This window comes from Phaethon lepturus, unplaced genomic scaffold (assembly GCF_000687285.1).
Source record: "Phaethon lepturus isolate BGI_N335 unplaced genomic scaffold, ASM68728v1 scaffold14506, whole genome shotgun sequence".
NCBI lineage: Eukaryota > Metazoa > Chordata > Aves > Phaethontiformes > Phaethontidae > Phaethon > Phaethon lepturus.
In genome coordinates, this window is record NW_010545683.1 from 1392 (window position 1) to 25816 (window position 24425).

The 24425-nt window shown below is 45.8% G+C and overlaps 1 protein-coding gene across 1 annotated transcript in view; it reads left to right on the forward strand.

Moving 5' to 3' along the window:
• Positions 1–553: 553 nt before the first annotated feature.
• Positions 554–24425, forward strand: part of LOC104622299 (dynein heavy chain 9, axonemal-like) — a gene marked incomplete at both ends in the record, with an annotated part of 57463 nt that continues 33591 nt past the window's right edge. Inside the window, 6 exons of the mRNA XM_010289037.1 lie at positions 554–979; positions 3692–3811; positions 14184–14372; positions 15680–15915; positions 18103–18225; positions 20298–20502. Of these exons, the coding sequence (XP_010287339.1) occupies positions 554–979; positions 3692–3811; positions 14184–14372; positions 15680–15915; positions 18103–18225; positions 20298–20502 (1299 nt within the window). The remainder of the gene's footprint in view (positions 980–3691; positions 3812–14183; positions 14373–15679; positions 15916–18102; positions 18226–20297; positions 20503–24425) is intronic.

The following is a 24425-nucleotide window of genomic DNA, read 5'->3' on the forward strand; positions in this document are numbered from 1 at the left end:
GCGGGGGACTGCCTGTTCGCCCCAGCCACTGCTCTCCTGCTGCAGGTACTTGGTTAAACTGTCTAAATTTGGGCTGGATGATGGCCCTATGGAAACATGGGTGCACACAAATAATCCAACAGGACTTTAACGCCTGGGTGCCTCTGGCACGGGGAGTAGTTGAGCATGAAGGGAAGCTGTGCAAGGCAGTCTGAGAGGGGCTGGGGGCTATTTATAGAATATTTGAAAAGGTTTCCTATTTCCTTATCCTGATTTTCTGAAAGGGCAAAAAACCTCCTGCTCCCCCAGGCAGGAGGGCTGGCAGCAGGGAAAGGGTGGGAGCCTGGGGAGGAGCATTGCTGTGCTGGTCCCAGGTGGGATTTAAGGAGCTGGACGCCGGGAAGTGAACACGTGTGCCGCAAACGTGCACAGCGGTGATTTAAAGGCAGCGATGGTCGGGCCGAGAGAAACCCAATTTATCAGATTGATAGCTTGTGAGCCTGACTCTATTAGTGGCAAAGTAAAAAGAAAGCCCATCCATTTTTGTCTAACAACCTTGTTTTCCCCTTTACAGAAGAATCTGACGGAGCTGAGGTCCTTTGGGTCGCCGCCTCCAGCCGTCAGCAACGTCACCGCCGCCGTGATGGTGCTGATGGCCCCGGGAGGAAAGATTCCCAAGGACAGGAGCTGGAAAGCAGCAAAAGCCGCCATGGCCAGGGTGGATGGCTTCCTGGACTCCTTGATCAAGTTCGACAAGGAGAACATCCACGAGAACTGCCTCAAAGCCCTTCAGCCTTATTTACAAGATCCCAAGTTTAAACCCGAATTCGTGACCACCAAGTCCTACGCCGCAGCCGGCCTCTGCTCCTGGGTGGTGAACATTGTGCGCTTCCACGAGGTGTACTGCGATGTGGAGCCGAAGCGGCAGGCTCTGAGCAAAGCCAACGCAGAGCTGGCGGCTGCCCAGGACAAGCTGGTCAGCATCAAGGCCAAAATTGCTGTAAGTTCCTCTGGTGGGACCCATCACCTGGGTCACTGCTTGGGGAGAAATCCTTGGCTTTGGAGAAAGCTGCTTCTCTGCATTCTTGTAGTGTTTGGGTTAGTTTCAGCAGATTGTAGTCTTCCTTTTTTTGCTTTATTGCTGCGTTCTACATTTCATCTGTTCTTCTCCAGCCTTAAGAGGAAAGCTAATTATTAATTCTTATTATTCCTACCTAATTTTTAGAATATAATTTGCCTCTACACATGGGTCCTCAGCAAACTCGTTATCTCAAACCAGCATGTTCTGGGTGTGCTGCACAGGGGCAGGGAAGAGGAACCGGAGGCAGAGTCGGGGTGCTGGTAGCACGGAGCTGAGCAGGGCTGGCTCCTCGTGCTCAGTCCCTGGCAATGGGAATGTTTTGCGGGATGACCGCCGCCCCAACAGGTGCCTAATAACTTGTCACGGCATGGCTCTCCATCAGCATATCTTGTGCATTATCCTTATTTAGATTTTTGCTACTTGAAAAAAAGAAAAAAAAATTTTAAATCACTGAGTAGAAGAAATTACTCTGTGATTAAAATTCTCTGCATTTCTACAGAGAATTTCTACCTATTTTTTTTAAGGTGCTATGGATCTGGGATCCCTCTTCGTGGGCGAAGGATCCTCTGTGGCTGTGCTTTTGTACTGACACAACAGTTCATGCAAAAGCCCCTTTTAAAACCGAGCTGTGCTGGCAGCCGGGTGGACAGATTTTTCTTTAAATAAGTGACTGAGGTACGGACCTGGAGAGGGGCAGCACAGGCCCTCCTGCCGAGCTCGTCCGAGTGCTCATCTCTGCCACCAGCACATCTTCAGGCTAGAAAATACGTACCTCTTTTGATGTCTCCTAGGGCTTATTATTCTTAAAATGCTTACTACATTTTTAAACTAAAAATATAAAAAAAACCCCACCTCCAGAGTGCTCTGGTAGCCCCTTCCTGACGCGGATGAAAGGAGGGCGGGCACAGCACCTGACGCAGGGATGGATTTAGAGGTCTTTAGCCTCTAATTCTCCCATCTGAAATGTGAAATACAGTGCTGGGGGACTTTTTTCATCCCTTTATGCTGCTCGTTTCTAAAGCTTTTAATGTCCGAGCTTTTCTTTTTAATTTTTCTTTTTTTTTAAGAAGTGGGATTTAGTTAAAGAAAATGGCAGTCTTGGGGGGATTACTGGTATCCCACTGGCACGCACTTGCAAAACTGGCTGGTTTAGGTGAGTTTTCCCCTCTGCAGAGGGGAGATGATACAGTGCTCCGCGTGGGAGTGGATGTGGAGGTATATCCTCGCTTATCAAGCTGGGATATCTTGGATGACTTCACTGACGTGAGGCTGATTCATACCTGCTCACAACTGGGCCCCGAGCTGTCGCATACCTGTTTTTAGTAATAAATGAGACTATTTGGATTGTCAAAAATACAAAGTACTTTTCCTTTGTCTGCCTGGGAAATAAGGTTGCTATGAATCTGGGGAGGGTGGATGTAGAAGCAAGATGTATACTCACAGCAGCACACAGATATATTTGTGTGTCTGGTGGGTACTGCAGGTATGATCTGTTCCTCATAGCTCATAGACACTCATTTATCAGGACGTGCTTGTGTAATGGGGTTATATATCTATATATCTGAGCATATCTATGCACATACGTTCATATGCACGTGAGACAGAAACTTTTTGTGTTATTAATTGCAAGGCAGATTGAGGAGAGACTGCTTTGTATTTTCCAGTATCCTGGAGAGCTGCAGATATCCCTAATATAATCCTTTTTCATTTTCAGGTTTGTTTCTAGTGCGTAGCTCAAAGAGTGCTAAAGTGCTTTACAAGCAGTTTAGCCGTAAGCAGTTTGCATTGGGTGCAGATAAAATCAATTATTACTTCTACTTCTCTTATCAGAAGTGAAATGCTCCAAGTGCTTGTGGGAGCCATTGATTTGTTTTAGACCAGAGTGTGAGCAGCTCTGTCCCAGCAAAGGGCTTTGTTTTTGCTGGGGAATGGGACAGCATGGAGGGCTCCAGGTGGCTTGGGCTCCTTCGGCCCCAAAACACTTTGCAGCCACCCTGCACATGAGACGGTCCCACCTTGAGCTGGCTGGGCTCCTCTGTAGGAGTGTCCTAAGGCACATGCTCAGGCAGCTTGAGGAGCAGAACAACTTCATTGACTTATATGTCATGTTCCCTTGTAGAAAGAGGGTGCGGGAGGTATGGCTTGGAGATGGTTCAAGCATACCTCTGGCTGCTCAAGGAGCCCCTTGGGGTTTTCAGCACAGTTTGGTGAATCAGCAGAGCCTCAAGGACTGGACTGTGACCAAGGGGGCTGCAGCATCTGGAAATATTAAATTCTGTTTTTTAGCCGTCCTGCTCATTGCTCAGCCATCATTGGTACTCGGCCATAAGGACTCCCTTTCCCAGTTTAAATGCACACCAGGGCAGAGCCCCAAATAAATTAGTTTTGCATGTTCTTTTCCTCTGTCCTATGCCAAGGATGTGAGTTACAAGCATGTAAGATAGCACCGCACATCGCTGCGCCGTGCCGGCTCCCGGTGCTGCAACACTGCCGGGGCTGCACCCTGGGTGCCAGCCTGGGCAGCGGGAGCTGTGGTGGAGCTTGGCCAGCCGTGCCTACAGGGTGAATCAACTCTCAAGAAGGGTTTTCCTTAAAGCTGTGCTGTTATTTTCTCCTTTTTCCCATGTGCAGCGCCTCAACGAGAACCTGGGAAAGCTCACAGCCAAGTTTGAGAAGGCCACTTCAGACAAACTCAAATGTCAGCAAGAAGCTGAAGCTACAGCGTGTACCATCGCTCTTGCAAATCGACTGGTAAGTGTCAGCAGATGCAACTCTGGTGGCATGAATGGGAGGTATCAGGTGCTGCTGAGATGCGAACCATGTGCGCACAGTACGTTACATCCTCTAATTTTGTTAGAATACATTTCCTGCACCGCAGCAAGTTTCAGTAATGAAAATGATTTTGCCTTGGCTGTTTTCATACATCAGAGTAGGCACTGCTCATATTTGAAGAGGCTGTATATATATATATATATACACTTTTCTTTGCAGCTCTCATCTCCTTTTTGTTACTTAAATGTGTGATCAAGTACTGACAGGCCAAAACTATATGACTCAAAGATTGTATTGTAAAAACAAAGGCAGGAATACGCCAGTAGCTTTGCAGGTTTTGAAATGACAAAAAGTTAATAGTGAAAAGCTCTAAAAAACCCAGTGCATGTGCCCGTTATCAGCCCATCGGTATGCATCGCAGTCTGCTGTATCTTCAAAACCTGCAGCCTCCTGGTCCTCTGTGGGGCAATGCCGTTGCCACCGCTTCGCAGATAAGAGACCGAGAGATAACGGTTTCTGTTCACTCTGCCCTGTTAGCAGGGCTCCCAGCTCACATGCAGTGCTGCAGGTGCCCTTAGCGCCTTGTGTTTTGGCTCCTGCTCTGGCTGTTAGCTTGGAGCAAGCCAGTTCTTCCCCCAAGCAAGGAAACAGGGCTGCAGGAGACAGTCCTGTGCTTAAGCTCTGCCTTGGCAGGCGGCGGGGTTGGAGCTGGTTCTAGCAGCTGGCTCTGCTGACTCAAGCTCACCCTCCAGCACACAAAGGCAGCATTGACATCATCCCGGTGGACAGCCCCAATTCTTTTCCATGTTTTTAAAACATCTGACTCTCTAGACCTGCAGGGAAGGTGCAGGCAGAGGTACGGACTTCTGCGGTACAGACTGAGGCAGCGCACGCCCACATCGCTTCCGCTGCAGCTCTAGGTGTGCAGAGCAGCCTTCCTTGAAGAAGGCAACCTTCCTTGAAGAAAGCAACCTTCCTTGCCCTGTTCTGTTTGTGGGGGGTGTGCGCAGCTGCTGAGCAGCTCGGCATGCGGCTCCTGCCTGAGACCTGGCAAAACTCACTGAAACGCATGTCCCTTTTCTTGTGACCGCACAGCCTGGCCTTATCTCAGCGCTGAAAGAAAGGCTGCTCTGCTGCCCTTCCTCCCAGGAACAGCGGAGATGTTGTGTTCAAACCCCCCAGGAGACTCTACCGGTATGTCCAGGAGAGTCCTGCCGCTCTGCACACACTCAGGGACAGAGGCTGGTGTCAGTCTCTTGCCGAAGCTGCTTCCGTTGGTGGGGCTGGTGGCAGCTAAGTCAGAATACAAAGGTATTTCTAGAGGTGATGCTGGATGCGGGTCGCTCTGCTTGGTTTATCAGATCATGGCTGTGTTGGGCTGTAGTTTGTACGTAAAGTATCTGTTGGTACCTATCCTCATGAGGCATGCAATGATAAATACAAAAGCCAAATTGTTAAGCTTTTTGCCTTGGACATGGAGAGTTGTGCTCAGTTCTGCATTTCATGCACCTTCTTACGTGACCTTCAGCAAATCGCTGTAGCCTGGATTTTCAGAGCTGTTCAGATTTCAGGTGGGTTTTCACGAGCACATGAAAAAGGTTGCATTTAGTGGGACATCAGGGTGCTCCCAAAGACTGCACAGTTCACCGGCTGCATGCTTTGGTACTGGGAAACTTCTAAAAAAACCTTCCATCCTTAATCTCCGCCTGCCTCCTTTGGAAAACCGGAGCGCAGCACTGCTGTCGCACAGGCAGCTGCTTCGCGGACAGATGCAAGCAGGACTGAGAGATACCCAGATACGAGGGGTCACAGACAGACAGCACAGAAGTCCCTTCTTGTACTGATTTAGATCTTTTTCATGCAACAACCAAAGGAGTTTTATGCTTTCATGTTCTTCAGGTTAAATCTCACTGAATGCTTCCAAAACCTTTAATTAAAACAGGAAAGTAGATTTGAATTTGAAAGAGCCATTTATGTTTCTGGGGAGACTTTGCAGGATGAGTATTTCCCTGCATCTTTGCACAGCCTAACAAAATCTTGTTTAACATGTGATGTGGAGGTAGATTTTGGCTCCGATTCATGTCAGTAAACAGAAAATACAAGAAGAAAATGTTTAATGAAAAAGAAACATAGGAATGATGGTTCCCGTTCTTTTCACACAAATATATGTGCCTGTGTGTACGTGTATGTTTTACACCGAATAAAGCTTAATTTCACCTCAGTTAGTACCACTGTAACACACAGAATACAATTTCTTAAAGGTGCCTGCTTAGCCTGTGAATAGTTGGTTTAAAACATGAATCTTCAGTCAGCTACAGCTGCAATATTGTGATAACAAAAAATTGTGGGGTTTTGTGGGGTTTTTTGGGGCTTAACTATATTAACAAATTGTCCTTGAAACACAAAATGGGCAAATATTTTAACAAGATAATCGCTTGTGATGTATGTTCCTACGTGTTTTTTTAAAGTTTCGTAATTTCCTTTAAAAGAAAAGGTTTTGATTCTGAAATCACGATAAGATATTGGAATCAAGTTTTAGAAAACTTTCTTTGGTTGCAGCTGTGGGCTTCGTGGTGACGTATGCATTAGTCCGTGGTCGGATCGTACTGAGCTTTTGTCAGAGCCAGCGCAACCTCCGTGAACTAACGGGAATACATTTGCTGTTAAGTGTGTTCTTTACCTTACTAATTAACTGGGACTGCTCACTGGCTCAGGGTCAGCACCTGCTTAAAAGCAGTACTTGGTGACGTGCCTCGCTGGTGCTGTACTATATCCTTGACTGTTAAATACCTTAGCATGTTTTTCACTGTTTGGGTACAGTCTTGATGATTTTGTATAGCAGTTTCACTGCCTTGGCTTCAAAGCCTTCCTGTTTCTTTCCTCTTGGAATGCTTTGGATGCACTGGTGACTGGTTTTGGAAAGCAACCTTTCTCTGTCCAGGCTTCAGGAGAACCACAGCAGCAAACTTTGAAATCTTGAAACCATCAAAGCAGTTAAGAAGTGATTATGCACAAACTGTTTTTCCCACCCCACTCTTGTTTGGTGGTGTGCGAATTGCAGAAACCACACGTGGCTCTGCCCGATCACCAGTGGGTGACGTTGGCCATTCCTGTAGTTGTTTCAGTCTCATGTACACTTAAAATGAGAACGTTTAGGTGACTGGGTTTCAAGTCTTTCACTGAAGCGAACTAAAAATGGTAAAAGGAAAAAGGAGAATGGATTAGTGTGCAGCCTGATCTGTGCATCAGGGAGCTGGGCAGAGGAGGGTGGTTTGCTTTTTTGATTTTTTGGGGCAGATAAAGGACCTCACTTGGGTATAGGCTTTCTGCTTTGAATGCAATTGTTATTTTTCAGCTGTGCTAGTCCTTGCTGAGGTTTATAAGCCATTTTCAGTTAGACTGAATTTGCATGTCTGCTCAAGTACGGTGCATTGCTGTAGCAGGGACCACGAGCAGCCACGTCCTCCTGTGCTCGCAAAGGTGATGCCCAGGGAGGCTGGAGAGCGGTTTTGCTCTGCGTTTGAAAGGATGGAGAGCTTCCCCAAGCTGCTTCTGTCTTTGTGCACAGATGAGACAAGCTAAACATGGAGACAGGCCTCCTCCATGGTCTGCCAACGTTCTCGTCTTCTACCCCCCCGGCCGCTGCCAGGATGTGCTCTCCCTCAGGTTGAAACACCTTTTCCTTTCATCATCAGAGAAAAAGCAGAGCCAGGTGGAAGCAAACCTCTGTTCCTGCATCTAGGATCACACAAAGCTGAAGCATCGTACAACGGGCACAATCTTTTGGTGAGGAAGATGAGTGCTGGCCAATGCTCTGGATTCCACTAGAAAAAAGCAGCGTGTTTTTTATTGATCTCTAGCTGGCAAACAGCATCTGCCTCACTTGTGCTGGGTAAATTTTTCAGCTGGATAGTCACAGGCATTGATAACAGATAAGAGGCTGAGAGCTTGGGGAAGCCAGTGTCAACCCTGGGGTTTATAAAGCAAAGAAGGAGGGAGTGGCATTGTTTGCATTCTGGTTTTGTCTATGGCTTGCTGAGAGACAAATATACATGTACACACAAACACACAAAACACCGTTGAGAGTCTCCTCCAAACAATGTACAGTCTAAAAAAGAGTACAACAGAAAGCAAGGGAAGAAAAACCGTTATCCGTCCCATTCGATGTCTGCTGCTGCCACATCTCCACATGCAAAGATTTAGAAAGAGATTTGTGCGATGCTTGGAGCTCTTGTAATGCTGCAGATAGGCTCATAAACTGTATTTCTGCTGCTCTGTCCCTCCCAGCCCTCTTAACCCTACCCAACTGTGCCAGAAAAGCGCTGGAAAATATGGAAAGACATAGAAGCCCCCTAAGTACTGCCATGAGCCACCCGGACAGCGCTGCCTGCAGAGACCCTCCATGGCTGTTGTCTTGGGACCGGAGTGTAGATGGAGGGACTGTCACCTTCAGCTTTCCAGGCTGAGGCTTGGAGTGGTGATTAGTTGGCTGGAAGGGTTTCACCTCTTGCTGCCACACTTCCCACTTGCATGGAATTTTTTTCAACGCAGCCAGAAACGCATTGCACAGACAATGCAGGCGCGTGCCATCCTGCTCTTGGAGTCACGTAAGCCTCAGGACCTGCAGGCAATGCTAGCCACTGATGGGCAAAGTCAACCAGACTAAATCCAGCAACTCTCTCATTTCACATGGGAGATGAGCACAGGCTGTTGGCTCAAACTCGTGTCTGGAACAAAATCCCGGAATGAAACTCCCTTGGGGTCCTCTTTGGAGCTTTAATGGGGGAGAACGTGGCTCTTGCCAGCCCAGTTGCAAAGAAAGGTAACTCCGGCTCCTCATGCTGCCATGTTGCTGCAGCACCCAGAGATGCACGATTACCAGGGGTCTTTGCTTATTTTGGATCATACAGAAAACAGTGGAAATTACTATCAGGTATGATTTAGAAGTCTGGGCAAGGTCAGGGTTATTTCTGCTGGTGGAAATTATTAGAGTTCAATGCAAGTTGTTGGGAGAGAGGAAAAGCACTCAGTCCCTGGGAAGTCAGCTGTATCTGCCTGCGGCTGGGATACGACCTGCAGCATTTTTATGGTGGTTTAATAGAGAATCTGTTGCTTAGATGAGTTTTTATTTAGTGGTGAAATCTTACTATACTTGCCATAAGATGGAGAGCGATGCTGTAAGGAGCAGAGACACCAAGTCATAGGCCATGTTGGTTACATCTCCTCTCCACCCCATGGCCTGGGAACAACTTGAATTGAGACTGTTGGGTTCCCTGAAGCACTGTGTGTCTTGGCAGGTCGCAGGACAGAGCTGCTGCTGTGTGGAGCTGCTTGCAGGCGTCATAGGTGAGGGAGCACTGAACACAGTCAGCTATAAATGCAGACAAGAACAAGTTATGTCAGTGCCAGTTCCACTAGATGTCTTTAAAGGCCTGGTTAGAAAGCACAGATTGCTACTGCTGCTGTCAAAAATGGATCGCTTTTGCAGTGTATGCAAGGAACTACTTGCATCCCAACTTACTGTTGTGCAATGCACACCGTCTTCTCTGGCTTTGATCTAGCAATAGATCCCGACAGCCCCTATTGATGTGCAATTTATTTGACATCCAAGATGTGTCGCCTATGTGACTGGGCAGAATTAAATTCCCAGACTTTGAAATAAATACAATTGAGGTTGTATAAAGGATACACCAAACTGAACACAGATAGTGTTGCTTTGGATTGAAAACAAATCAGGGGGATGAAGGGAAGCTGAACTTTTACAGTGTCTTAATTTTAGTTTGGCATCTCACAAACTTTAGACGACCTAGGGAAGATGGTCCATGATGCAAGAGACAGGGACCAGGGAATGTCTCGGGATCTGTGCGCCAGGAAAGGGAGGACTGCTGATGGGTGGTATCTGTGAGTGGATATGTGCTAATGTGGCAGATGAAATTTAGTGATGACAAATGCAAAATAATGCATGCAAGGAAAACGAACTGTAATCATGCATTTACATTGATAGGTCCTAATTGCACTATTATCACTCATAGAAGAGCTCTTGGAGTTGTTGCAGAGCATTCGCAGAAACAGCAGTGTGGTACTCGACTGGAGGAAGAAAGGCAAACTGAATATTAGGAATGGGTAGGAAGAAATCAGGAAGCAGAATTTAAACAATCACAGCATCAGTTCAGATCTCTGGTGTGCTTACATCTTGCATGCTGAACACAGTCGGGTCACCCCATCTCAGAATGGCAGGCAACCTGGGAAAAAGTTACAGAGACCTATGCAACAGCTTCCATATGTGAAGAGAAGAAGTAGATTAGGACTATTCCTTTTGGAAAAGAGATGGTGTAGGGGTAGATGTGGCAGAAGCCTATAAAATCATGAATAATGTGCAGAAGGTGAATAGGGAATGATTGTTCACCATACCTCATTATCAAAGAACTAAAGGTAATCAAATGAGATGGCTTTTAATTTGCTACTCGCTAAATAAAAAAGATCCAAATGACTTCTAGGATCTGAGGTGGAAGACACCTGGGGTTTCTTTAAGAAACTAAAACTGGCAGTAGTGTGCGACTCAAGCAAATGAGAAGAAAAGAATCCCAGGACCTAAGTGGATTAAAAAAAAATCACCTCAAGAAATTAATTATGAGTATGTAGAGAGTCTACAAGTATTAGGAAAATCAGATCAATAACGACTTCTTGGTCTTAGAGGTTATGGGAGTAATAAGTGAATTGACCTCAAGGAGGCTGGAGGAAGGACCTGTGGGTACTTCGTCTGTGAAAGCTACAAAGGGAAGATGGAGGAAGCAGACTTCTATGCACTGTTATTGGAGTTGAGATTAAGGATAATTTAGGTATCATCCTTAAAAATAACCAATAACTTAAAAGTAGTGCTTTGCGTCTTTTTCAACAATTATAGGATTATATATGTGGGCTGAGACCAGGGTCTGTCAAGCTTCATCTGTTCTCCCACAAATGTCCCGAAGAGAAGAGAGACAGGGCAGGTGTATCCCATGCTGCCTGATCCCTGACACTTTCCAGCCTTCATATGCTCCACTTCTTTAATGAATGTGGGTATACGTAAGAGAGACCTAGAAGACTGAGAACATAAAAATGGCAATTCCCACAGATAAAGAGGAAGCATGACTGTAGTTGAAATAACTGGATGGTCTGGATACAGGAACCACAGAATAGGATGACATTCAGTAATACAAGATGCAGATGTGTAACTGGATTTATAACAGCTTGTTTGTCTCTAAACCAGGAACACATTGCCAGCAACTGGTGAGGAGCACTTGAATCTATTTGCTCAGGCTTTGCCCTGTGTGTCAGCCCTAAGAAAGGCAGATGTGGTCCTAATCATACCAAGAGCAGGCTTCCTAGCACGGCTAAGGGAGGATCAGCAGGCACTGAGATCAGCAGCGGGCACTGGGGCAACCTTCTCTGCAGCTTTGTGAGGAGGATGGTGGTTCACGTTCGTGAAAGAGTAACTCAGCTGAAACAGGTTTAGGGATAGCTCTGAGGCTGAGTGGGACAGAGAAAAACCTGTTTCCTCTCTCTCTGCTCCTGGAAGGAGTCAGACTGCCCGGAAGGCGGTTTTCACCGATTCAAAGGGGCAGATTTGTCAAGGCAGAAAGGCCATCAGAGATATTATTGCAGGTGTCTGTTAGTTCTTTTGTTCGTCAGAATAATCATAAACGATCTGGCTGAGATGGTGTGTAAGCAGGTCGCACAGTTTCTCAGCAATACTAGTACAGTATTACGGAGACTGTCTATAAAGAATTGTAAAAATTATACCAAGTGATGGAGGTATGAAATGCCAGGTAGATAAATGTAAAGTAAACTGTATATTGAAAAAAATAGCTTTTACCTTACATGCCCTGTAAGTGATGCTGAGCTAGTTACCATCATTCCGGAATGAAATGAAGGAGTTAAGAGCTCTGTGAGTATGTGAGTATGTCAGCTCTGTGCTCCCAGGGGCAAAACCGAAAACCCGAGCCGAAATGGAATGTTAGGGTTTATTAGGAAGAGAGAACAAAACAGAGAAAATTCACAATCTCACTATATAAATACATTCTAAATAAATCTTGAATGTGCAGCTGTATCTCTGCCCCCTCTGCTGTACCTCAAAGGATGTATTCGAATGAGAAATGATGCAGAGAAGGTAACAGTAAAAAGAAACCGGATTATTATCCGATTATTTATTATATATTTATGATATTAGTAAAAGATTACATCATTTGGTAAAGATAAAGATTGCAAGGACAATCAAAAGACTGCTTCTGTGTGAGGAATTATTGAATAAGCTAAAGCTCTTCAACCTCAAAAGGAGACACAGCAGAGGGGGTGTCAAGGGCTTGAAATCGTGAGTGGTATGGAGAAGGTGACACAAGCATGATTGTTCGCTGTTTTTCCACTATGCAAGTTTTAGCAATTGAAAAGGTCAGGTAGCACACCAAAGGATGTACTTTTTTTACGGAAAGCGTAGCTAAACTGTTTCTCTCCTGGCCAGAGGATGCTGCAGATGCCAAAAGGCTGGTTGGTATCCACAGCAGCTTAAACTCAGTCATGAAGGAAAAAATAATCAGTGGCTATTAAGCACAAAGATATAAACTCAGTTTCAGGTCCTTAAACCACCGGTTGTGGGAAGCTGGGAGATTATGTCAGGAACTATTACCAGGTGCTCATTTGAGTCTTCCCAAGTCAACTGCTAAGGGCTGCTGACAGCAGAGAAGATGCCGAAGAAGGTCGACCTTGGGTCTGGCCCGGTAGAGCTGTTCCTGGGGTTGTGTATTTCAGTGGGGAACTAGATCAACTTCTTTTGCTTAGGCAAGCAGAGCACATTCCCTAGAAAATACTGTCTGTTTATAAAAGCACCTGGAGGTACACATGAGGGTGAAAGGAGAGCTGTCTTGAGCTGGAAGACAGTGCCTGCATGAGAACCGATGGCATAAGTTGGCTGGGAGTAAATTTGTGTTGGAAATCACAAAGTGGCTCCTAACCCTAGAGGGTAGCAAGATTCTGCTAGAAATAGGACTTGGTCAAGCTGGAACGTGTGACCGTGGAATTCAGTGAGGATCTGAAGGTGGTGCCTTCCCATCCTGGGGACCTGTATTCTGCATATCAGTTTAAGATGACAAAATAACCCAGTTTAGGGGAATGAGTTATTCAAGTTTTTATATCAAGTTATTATATCAAGTTATAATGCTTATCATAGGGATTCGTGTTAGAGCTGGTCCTATTTAACATTTAACAGCAACCTGGAAGAAAGACATGGTGTCATAGCGGTCACATTTGCACCGCCCCTTATTTGGGGAGGTTTGCAAAAGAGAAGGATATAGAGGAATTTTTAATAAAAATGAGAAATATGAGAAATAACCCTAAGCTCATGTGGACTGTATACCGAAGAGGAAAAATAGAAAGTGCTGGTTTGGCCCCGGTAACACAGGCCTGTGAGCAGAGTGGAACGGTACATTACGTGGATGTTTCCAGAGCACCTTGGCAACAGGAGAGTGATTGTGAATTTGACCATAAGATTTGGCATTTTTGTTCTCAAGTCCATGAGGCCAACTTAAAACTGTTTTGTTTTTTTTCTGGCTTGGAGGATGCATTCCATTCATATTTCCAAGCTGTGTTTCTCAGTTAATAGAACTGCAGTTTTCTCCTTTTAAAAAAATAAAAGGGTGTGTGTGCATCAGGATATCTCTTATAGTCGCAAGACTTCAGGAATGAGGGGCAATGGTACCCTGAAAAGTACCAATGGTCAAAGAATTTGTCCGTGCATGTGGAGATATCTTATTTTACAAGGAGGTACTGTACCCTCTTCAAAGCTGGTAAGCCAGAGTTGGACTGTTTGCACATTGGATGCTCATGAAAAATGTCCACGAGGAAGTGTTTTCTGGACAGAACCTTAACTTCAAGGAAAATGTAGACCCAAGGGAATTGTGATCAAAATCCCATCTACCTGCGGTAATAATAAATTGTGCGAATAGATGAAGGTTGTGGCTGTTGGAGGGGAGTGCTCTGTGTGAGAGAGGGTGTAACAAGGTGTGAAGCTGTGGCATTAAGACAACAGTGGATGGGCTGCCTCAGAATTCCTTATGCAGATATCTGTATGTGAATTCCTGCGGGAGAAGTGATTATTTTAGATGTGTTGTGGAGCAGACAGCTGAGATTTGGCTGCAGGACCAGTCTTCCACTGGATGGGATGGGGAGGGTTAGCAAAGTAGCCGTTGAATATTTCCTATCACCAGGTTTTAAACTTTATCAAATGACAGTTGACATTAGTAACAAAGTATGGAGATGGCCAGGTCCTGATACTGCTTAAAGTACCACTCTAATGATCAGTTTAACTTGGGAAATTTAGGTTGGGGGACTCGCCTCTGAGAATGTGAGATGGGCTGAAGCCGTGAAGGACTTCAAAAGGCAACAGAGCACCTTGTGTGGAGATGTCTTGCTGATCACGGCGTTCATCTCCTACCTGGGTTACTTCACCAAGAAATACCGTCAAGACCTCCTGGACGGAATCTGGAAGCCGTATTTGCACCAGCTAAAAGTAAGCCCCGATTTCCCTGAAAAGCCGTGGTTACTTGAATTAACATGGCCATAAATTCTGATGTCCACAGGGGATCCCCCAACTGAGGGGCATCCCTGTGTCCCCACTGAGTTGGATTGAGGAGCGGCATGTAGCCATACTTGATTTACTCCTCTCTGGGGAAGATGTTGTGGTGTCTTTGCTCCATGCAAGTGACACAGTTCTTCCACTTACAGAGGAAAACCCCCGATGCAGCAGCCCAAACGTGGAGCCCAGTAGCAGTGCTGTGGGATCTTAACCAGGTGTCAGGGATGGCCTAGGAGGGGGGAGGGAGTATGGAGAAAGAATTGGTTGGAGCAGGCAGCACTCACTGCCAGCTCTCTGGTAGGCTTGGAAAAACTCCAGATGGTTCTTCACACTGGACACAAGCTCTGTTCATGCTGGCCATGCCTCTCAGCTGGTTTTACCCATGTCTTGTTGTTTAGACCAGATGGAGACTGTCATTCTTCAAACTTGTTTAATGTTTTACTAGTTTTTAACAGGTCCTCTCATGCATCAGTAAATGCAAGTGCTCGGTGTTCTGCAGGATTGAGCTTTTGCACATCCTTAAGTAACTGGATGTTATAAATCCTGGTAAAATGTCAAGAAGCTTTTAAATAAGGTTGCAACAGAGTAATGCCAAAATCAAAATGCTGCGAAAATCACAAGTTCCTTAGGATGAGAGAGGAAAAACTTCATTCTGCATTTCTTAATACTAAGCCAAAAAAATTAGTTAAGAAAGGCAATGCTGTTCCAAAAACGACCTGACTCTGTGCTTAGACGTTTCAAGGAAGTGCCTGTATTTCTAATGGGAAATTAAAGGCCCATCCTGCTCAGGCAACTGACACAGATAACTTTCTGGTTGTCACACCCAGAAATGGCTTCCCATGTCAGAGAAGTGTTTCTGGAACTGCTAATGCTGTTTCTCAACACAACAGCAGGCTTACGAGGGTGTTAATTATATTCTTCCAAGCCGTCATCTCAGAGAGCTCGTACGCGGCAGGGTGCGATCTGAGCCTGCTTGGCTGGTCTGCGGTCCTTCGGGCTGCTTCATGCTCTGCAGGCAAAAGTCTTTGGGTTGCTTGGGTAATTCGGGTTCATTCACAACAGGATTGGAAAACACTTAATACTAGATTAAAACTATCCTGTAGAATGGGAAGCCACTGCTAAATATGACTTACCAGGTTTTGTTCTTGAAATACTTCCCTTGCTCATCTCTGGAATACGTTGCATGTCGCACTCGCTGCTTTGCGCCAACACACTAGGAAGCATTTCTCCTTTCCTCCCAGGTGCCAATTCCTGTAACGCCGTCCCTCGATCCTCTGACCATGCTGACAGATGATGCTGATGTAGCGGCGTGGCAGAATGAGGGCCTGCCAGCTGATCGGATGTCCACTGAAAATGCCACCATCCTCACCAACTGTGAGCGCTGGCCCCTCATGGTGGATCCCCAGCTGCAGGGTATCAAATGGATCAAAACAAAGTATGGCGAAGACCTCCGAGTGATCCGAATTGGGCAGAAGGGGTAAACATCTGCCTCATCGCGTAATAATACCTTTTAATGCTTATCTGCCTGTCGTGTTTGATGAACAGCATCTATTTAACTGCAACCATCTAAGCCAATTACATTGAGGGAAACCCTCAAAAGTATTTGCGCATTAGCTGCTTATTCATTACCAAAATGATAGAGATTTCTCATTAAATAGAGGGTCTGTTTAGTGCTTGGCTCAGTTACCATAGAAACTCCTCTGAAACTGAGAATGGAGAGCGCTGTGTGCTGGAGGCTGAGCTATGCGTAGGACTGTGGCATCCTCCATCGGGCTCGTCTTATGTGTTGTGTCCTGACCCGCTTTCACCCAGGAGGGCGGGCAGGGCTTCCTGCATCTTGGAAGAAGAGAGAGGGCCTGGGCATGGAGGGTGAAGCTGCCATGAGGGTCACCATGCCCTGAAGACCAGCTGGACTAGCTCTGCTCCCGCACACCAGCCAGGAGGTTCTCACTGCAGCAACCCTGCATTGATCTGGCTAAATCTTTTATGGGAAGGCTTTTCTGCTCCTGGCTCTTAACTCCGGTCAGCGCACAGACCAGTCTTCTGCTATCTCAGTTTGCATGTATTTCTACCCGCTAGTGAGGAGTCCCCACTGGGATGGAGCAGACCCAGAGTCAAATCCCTGCTTGGGTATGAGTGCAGAGATTTTTTTTTTAGTACAAAGCAAAGCATTGGCAACAAGCGAGAGTGACCCACGCTCAGCACTTGCAAATTCTTGTAAAGTTGTAGATGTCTTGCAGTTGCCCAGGTTGTTTTGCTGGTGATCCTCTGCTTTCCTCATAGAAAATAGTAAGAAGTTATTAGATTTAATCTCATGTGGGATGAAGATAGAGCTTATTTTTCATTGGAGTATATTTCTGTTTCCTGGCCAACCTGGTCACCGTGCCTTGCAGTTATTCAAAGCAGTCTGTGGAAGCGTAAGGATCCCACAGGAGACGCATAAATACCTCCAGGATGGAACAAGAGGAATAGATCCTGTAACATTCATATGCTGCCATTACAGTTTGCTGTGCAAAGGCAGCATCTCTTTTTTCCGTCCCTCCCTGGCCACACACCAGGCTGGCAGGTACTCTAAGAGGGGAGCTCAGTGTGTTGCTGTGATGTCCCAGGGCCCTTGGCTAAAAGCATCATTCACTGCCCCATTACAGTAAATAAAAGAGCGTTTCATCGTTTGGATAATGGTGCTGCTTTGTTTTCAACAACTGCTTTAAAGGCTTTAAACCCACCCCCCTCTCTCCTTCAGGAAAGAGCCATGTGAGCAGCTTTGGGGTCATCTGCTGTCATCTCTCTGACTGTTTCTTTGTATAAAATATTCCTGGACTCAGAAAAACGGGGGCTGCTGATCAAGGATAGTGTTTGCATGGTGTCAACATCTTCCTTTAAAGGTCGAGCCTAAAGGTCACTCTGAACTTCTTGTCTTAGGTCTTTCTATCACCTCTTGAGGTCCCAAACTCTCTAGCTTAGACGATGAACCTAGGTTCTAGCCAGTGGAGTTGGAGTGATTCAGTGCAACAGTGATGGTGTAACAGCACCAGGAGCATCCTCACTGCTCGCCCAGGGCCCTTCTCTCCTCTTTGCAGAGAAGTAAGTTGTATGAAGTGCAGAGTGGCCCTGAAGGAGAGAGCACAGGCGCTTGACCCTGCCCTTCCTGACACAAAGCATCCCGACGCAGAGCATCCCTCTTTCACAGTTAGGCACTGGGCAAAGGTGTTCAGTTCCCTCGTCAGGAAAGCAGCTGTCCTAAACATGATCCTAAACCCTGGGCAAAACGGACCCAAAACCTGCTCTTCATCCTTGCTTTTGTGCAAAATTAACTGCACCAGTGGGTTCTGGGGGAAAGAAAGTATTTGCTAAAAATACCTCCAAGCTGTCCCATCTTTGTTCTTTGATGTCCATGCTCTTTTCTTGAGGAAGAAGACACAGTTATTATTGCTTGCCCTTGGGAGGTCTGAGACCTGATTCTCTCTGTTGGACAGCCAGAACTCTGCCAATGCCACTTTCTGTACCATATGTTGGCAGCATCTTACTCCTCTTTCTCCCTCGCAACTGCTGGCATGTGTGTGTGGCTGCCATCGCAGCGTGGAGCACCCCTCTGTCCCCATCGCTTGCTGGAAAGCATTACCCCCAGCCTCGCTGCGGCGGGTATCAGTGCTGTTTCCCACAGGTACCTGGACACGATGGAACGAGCCCTGGCTGCAGGAGAACTGGTTTTGATTGAAAACCTGGAGGAATCCATGGACCCAGTTTTGGGGCCGTTACTGGGGCGAGAAACAATCAAGAAAGGAAGGTGAGCTTCGGGGAGGTTTAATGGCATGTGTGAATGGGTTCCTTGTGCTGTTGCGCTTTCTGTTTCTGACCTCTAATTGTGGGTGTTCATCCACAGCAGCACAAACACCCTGCCTTCAGAAGTGAGGGCATTTTAAATCAGACGGCCACAGGTAATTCAGTCATAGGATGGCTTTGAAATAAACCCACATTTTTAATTGTGTTAGAAAGCGTCATTCAAACCTCATGTAGAAGAGAGACCTGTAATTCTGCTTTTGTACAGTGACCTTGGTGTCCGCAGTTGGCTATCCTGACACTGAATTATTACTGAAATAGCTATTGCTGTTGTGAAGAAAAAGTGACCTTAAATTTTAGCAAACACTGCACACTGCTTAGGAATACAGCTACAGGTTTAAGCATAAGAATATGTAAGTGTTTCTTAATGAGGTCAAGTTCTTCATGGCAGCTGCTGATCACCCTCGAGCCGAGAGGAGGTCAATGAGGGGCAGCCAGGGAGTTCACTTTTTCCTTTTTTCTGTACATAAAGTAAAATAAGCACATTTTTAGTGTGTGCTCAAATAATGGCAGCAAATAAAACCTCGTGCTCAGCGCTGAACTTGATTCAGGGACTCTTTTGATGTTGTTTCGCTGGCTTTCGCAGAGTGGAGGCATCTGCCTTTAGAAGGATACGCGTCATTCGGGCTTTTAAAAGCCTCTGCCACCGACAGCTTCGCTGCTCGCGGGAGCCCGGCGTGGGCTGACCTCTGTGCCGGCTGCAGCGCCTTGCAGTGCAGTCCTGCTCTCGGCTTTGTGCAGGAAATAACAAAAAGCCTGTGAAGCTCTGCCTTTCACATTCCTTAAGTTCTTTGAGGACCATTTCCTTAGTTGCCTAAAATATCCTAAGGTGAGGTAAACTGCTGGGAACAGCAATCTATCTGGAAGGTTTGCAAGGGAAAACATCATGAAAAGGGTGGCTGGTTGTGGGTTCAGCTGCAGGATGGAAGAGAAGGATCATTTCAGAGGGGTTGATGGTCCCAGTGAAGGGGATTGAAATGTTTGAAAACGGAGATGGGTTTACAGCAGGGGTGGTGGGACTCCTGAGCCCCCCTACAGTGAAAAACTTGGTCATGCCTTTTTGGGACTGTATGTCTCTGCTCTCAAATCTCCCTGTGAGATCACGTGTTTCTTAAGAAACAGAAAATAAGTCATAAATCAAGTAAAAAGTCCCTGGGTTTAGTGTTTTCCAGAACATGAGCCCAGAGCCTACAGGTAGATGCTGATAGTCCCAGAGCAAGAAGGTTTTTTGAAGTCAGGGCTCTCGGCAGCACTTCTGGTTGCTGCTGCGAGCTGCGTGCACTGTGTGATTTCTCTCTGCCTCAGTTTCACAGCTGTAAAAGCAATCGAGGTGGCAAAGAGGGAACTTAGTGAGCTGATGTTTGACTAGAAAGTGTGTTCAAATTCCCCCGATCACACCACTGTTCCCATAACAGTCCAGCTGCATCCCTGAAAGCATTTCAAGTTTCTTTTTTCCTCTGGTTCCCATGAGCTTTGTTAAACTTGGGTTCAGAGTATGTTGATTCCTGGGATCTCTGTAAGTTCGAGGCTTAATGCCAGAAATGGAGAACAGGAGAAGGTTGGGTTTGCCTGAGTATTGTTACCTCCCAGGAATGGCAACCAGCCTCCTCACTAATGCGACCACAAAGTTGGCCTGATCTGAGCCAACAGAGTAGGCAATTTTAGCTGTGGCTAATTAAAATCTCAATGCTGAGAGGCTTTTTCTCCATGTAATTCCAACTTCAGGTAGAATACAGTCCCTGTAAAAAGCAAGGAGGATTCATGGTTGAACTGGCCATCCTGCTGCTGGAAACCGTAGCAGGATCCAAAATCCAGGGGCAATTTTCTAGGGTTTTTATCCTAAATCAGAAGTGATTCAGGTGTGTCCAATTTTAAATACTTTTTGCTTCAATAGTGATTTCTGTGTGAAGAGTGCAAAGTCCCATCCTGGTAGATGCCATTGACTGATACCACCATTAGTCTTTGGGTGAAGCATCCTGGAAGAGACGTGTGCTCATGCTCCTTTTGCTCTCATGTCAGGTACATTAAAATCGGGGACAAGGAGTGTGACTTCAACCCCGCTTTCCGTCTCATCCTCCACACAAAGCTGGCAAACCCGCATTTCCAACCTGAGCTGCAGGCACAGTGCACCCTCATCAACTTCACCGTCACACGAGATGGCTTGGAGGACCAGCTGCTCGCGGCGGTGGTCAACATGGAGAGGCCTGACTTGGAAGAGCTTAAGGTCAGTAGCTGGGCATTTACACTGGGAGCGTGTATAAATAATAATAATGACAATAATAATAATAATAATAATAATTAGTGTAACTGTAATTTAAAACAAATCTTATTTCATGTGCAAGGTTGCAGAGATTGCTGAACTCATCACAAAATCAGAAGATTTCCCTTGAATGACAAACATTGAGGAATTGGTTTTTTCAGTCTTTTGTTTTCTTGGTATTTTGGGAACACTTAAACTGCAATTTCAAGTTTTTCTCCAAATATTTGTGTAAGAATCTCTCTGTTTTCCTGCTCCTCTTGGAAATGGAAACTGAGATTCTCATTACATCAGTTTTTTCTGGACTTCACAGGTTTAATGTTGGTGGTAGTATTAATCTCACTTAATTTTAGGCCGTTATTTTATAGGGTTCCCACTGTAAATATTGTGAGGCTGGTAATTAAATTTTTCTGTACCGGTTCTTCCTCCCACTTGCTTGTAACAGGCCAAAATGTTCTCTCTCTGTTTTAATAAGTATGGCTCCAGTTTCAAGATTTTTTTTTAAAGAAAATCCTTTGTTCTAATGGCACATTTAACAATGTAATGAATATGTATAATACTAAATATTTACTGAGAGTGGGAATAAATTTACTGCACATGTTCAGTCAGGCCAGGCCAGTTTTGTAATAATCTTTTCATTTAACGAGGTTCTAAAGTATGTTAGCTGTGCAGCCTTAATGATGCGTTTAGTTTTAACCGGGCTCGTGCGCTAACGAGCCAAAAGATGGCGTCAAAAATACATAATGAACTGATGTAATGTGTAAGCCACGGCTACCTCGCTGGGACCAGGAGGGACCCAAAGCCCCTCGACCAGCCACCCCCCGCACACGCCCGGCACTGGGCTGCAAGTGCTACGAGCAGCCGCTTGGCTGGTTTGCGCTGGAGGGGGCTGGGGGTGACGACGAGCCGCGCAGTGCTGTCGGCAGCTGTTAAGGGCCGGTCCTCTTCGCCTCGGCTGCACGGCTGCTCATGGTTGCTGTCACGATAAGAAAGACAGATTCAATATAATGTGCAGCCAACAAATCCACAATTAGGCTCTGAAAATTAGTAACTCACGATGGGCAGCGCTTGCCTCCCATGCGGTGGAAGAACTGTGTGTTAGAAAACAGTGAAAACGATGTGAACCCGGGAGCGCATCTTTGGGAGACCCTGCTGCTTCAGGGCGGGCGTGCTGCGGAAGGAGGAGGTTGGGCACAGGACCGGGGAAATGTGTCCCCGGGTGCCAGCTGTGCCACCAGCTGTGGGGGACATGGGGCTGTAGTCTCACTTCAGAAAGCACTAAGCAGATACACATTGGTGTGGGATGTAATTTTCTTTTCCTTTAAGAACATTTAAGACCTTTTCTCTATATCACCACAGCAAGATAACACCAGAGCCCACTATCTCTCCTCTCCCTCTCATCTACTTCCCTCCTGCTACAGTCCTGCTGTCCCAGCAGATATCAGGGAGAAAACCAGTCTGATATTCAAGATGTTCTGCTGGATGGGGAACAGTCAGTTAAAAAACTCTTTTCCCTGCTGGGATAAAAGCAGAGACTTGTCTCCTTAGACATGCTGAGGGGCGCTGGCAATGGCTGCAGGCGCGCTGACCTCCGTGGATGACCGCTGGCCAGCGGCTCCGTATCTTCTTCTGCCCCTGGTCTATTTGCTGATGTGACAAAAGCCCCTGGGGCTGTTATCTGATAGCTGGGGGGGCCTTCTTGAAGACACAGATTTGAATCTTTGGATTCCCCAAAGGAATGGCCACTTCTCTAGGTGAGTTTTAATCCATCCTCCCTACGCTGGGACAAAAGGGACAGGCGTTTGGTGTCTGGGGAGGGGCCAGGGCTCTGCCTCGTGGGCAGATGGAGGTGACTCCTGCAGTACTGCACAGTAGTTACTGAGCTCAAAATCTTGTTATGGGCAAAGATGGAGCACACCTTATATGTGTAGCCCAGAATTTATTGTTAATAACCTAACCAAAATTAATCGAACAGCTATTACTGGTCCAGTTATGGTAACACTAACATTTTAAAAATATTTTCTCAACACAATCCATTTCCATAATATTTTCCTTCATTGATTCCCAGTTATTCAGTCTTTCTGTTCCTTCTTATCTTTGAAGCTGTCTTTATCTGATTCACAGCATTGCACTCCCGTTACGATGGGTGCTCAGAGTCTGAGACCACATTTGCACTCTACTATAGTTTGGTTCTAGGGACAGATCATCCATCCAGAATAACTACTTGCTCTGACTCCAAATTAAAGCCAGTAGTGACCTGGCTGTTAGAAAATCACAGCTAAGAGAAGCTGAAACCAATTTAGGCCAAGGCAAGCAAAGCCAAGTCCTGAGACCTTCCCCCTCAGGTCAGTACAAACCCTCTGGCCTTTAGTCCCTTTTGCAATTGCCTTTCGCAAAGGATGACCGTGGTCCATGTGCTGGTGGTGCTGCCTGTGGTCCACGTAGTCTTACCAGGGCTGGTTTCCAGTATCTCCCACCTTCATCAGACTTCACTGTTTAGACTGAAATGTCTCAAATGACATTTGCCTCAGAATCATTGCCTATTTAGTGCTGAGAACAGCCTTAGGAAATAGTATTTTGTCAGTTGCGTTCCAAGCTATAGGTGGATAAATCATGAGTTAGGATCCTGCCTTGCTGATTCAGTAGGTAAAGCGTGTGTGAAAGTCCCTGCACATTTAGGCTGTGTTGAGGTCCTTCAGGAAAGAAAGTGCTCTGCAGGAGTGGACTGAAAATACAAGGACTTTTTTTTTTCTGATTTGTGATGTTAAAATAATACAATAAAACCAGCAGAAAGGACAAGGAGAGAAAGGTGGCTACTGTGGCTGAGCTAGGAAGGGGTTGGTAGTGGATCCTGCAAAACTGGCCTGTAGCTCTGCTGAACTTTTTATTTTAATGCAACAAAATTTTGAAGGCTCTCAGAGTAACCTGTTTCCCAGAAGCAGCACTGTTATATATCAACTGTGAAATAACAGATAATGAGCTCCGCTGCAGAAATGAGAAATTATGACCTTGCTGCTGCCGAAAACAATAGCATGATAACTCTGCAACAGATGCAGGCTGTGGCAGAGAGTAGAGCATAGTATGCACTTCTAAGGGTGTGTTTCAGAAATCGTGTGGTGATTACAAGTTACTGGAGCAAAAATCACACGCATCCTCATTAATAACTCCAGGGCTTACAGTCCATGGTCTGAAATAATAGCTTGCAAAATGTCATTTTTCAAGGCATGCTATGCTTGAATGACAGGAACGCACAAAATTAGCCATGTTAGTTTTCTGTTTCAAGACTTGTAAAATATTTACCACCATGGGCAAACTCCTGTGTGTAATGCCTACAGAATAGGCCTTTAAAAACAACCATTTATAGCTGAAATACCAATAAAAACCACGCTTCGGTGCACACTCTGCTGAATACTTGGGTTGACATTAACATGGAATGAGTGTGTGTACAGCAAGTATATGAAATTTCAGCCCAAATATTGGAAGATGACTTATTAATGAAAGACTTAGTTAATCTGCTTGAAAAACTCTGACAACAGAGCAAATAGTTCTGCCTCCCTTATGTGTTGTACTATTGGAAGAGACATAAGTTCACATTTCCCATTTCTGGGGCTCTTCCAGACCCTGTAGGTGGTTGAAAGGTGTGGGTATGTTTTCCAAAAACTGTCTTTGGAGCATTAAATCACTTGGTTTATGACACTGAATCTGTCATGTGCCAGTCGACGTGGCCCAGAACTTGTCTCAATTCCACATGCATCATGTCTGCTACTTCATGGACCTTGCTATTTTTTGCAAGGCTATAAAACACTCTTTTGCAAGTTACTTGAATTTCTGAGTTGTGTCACTTAAATACAGTATGAGGATTTAAAACTGCATCACACAGCAATGTTTTA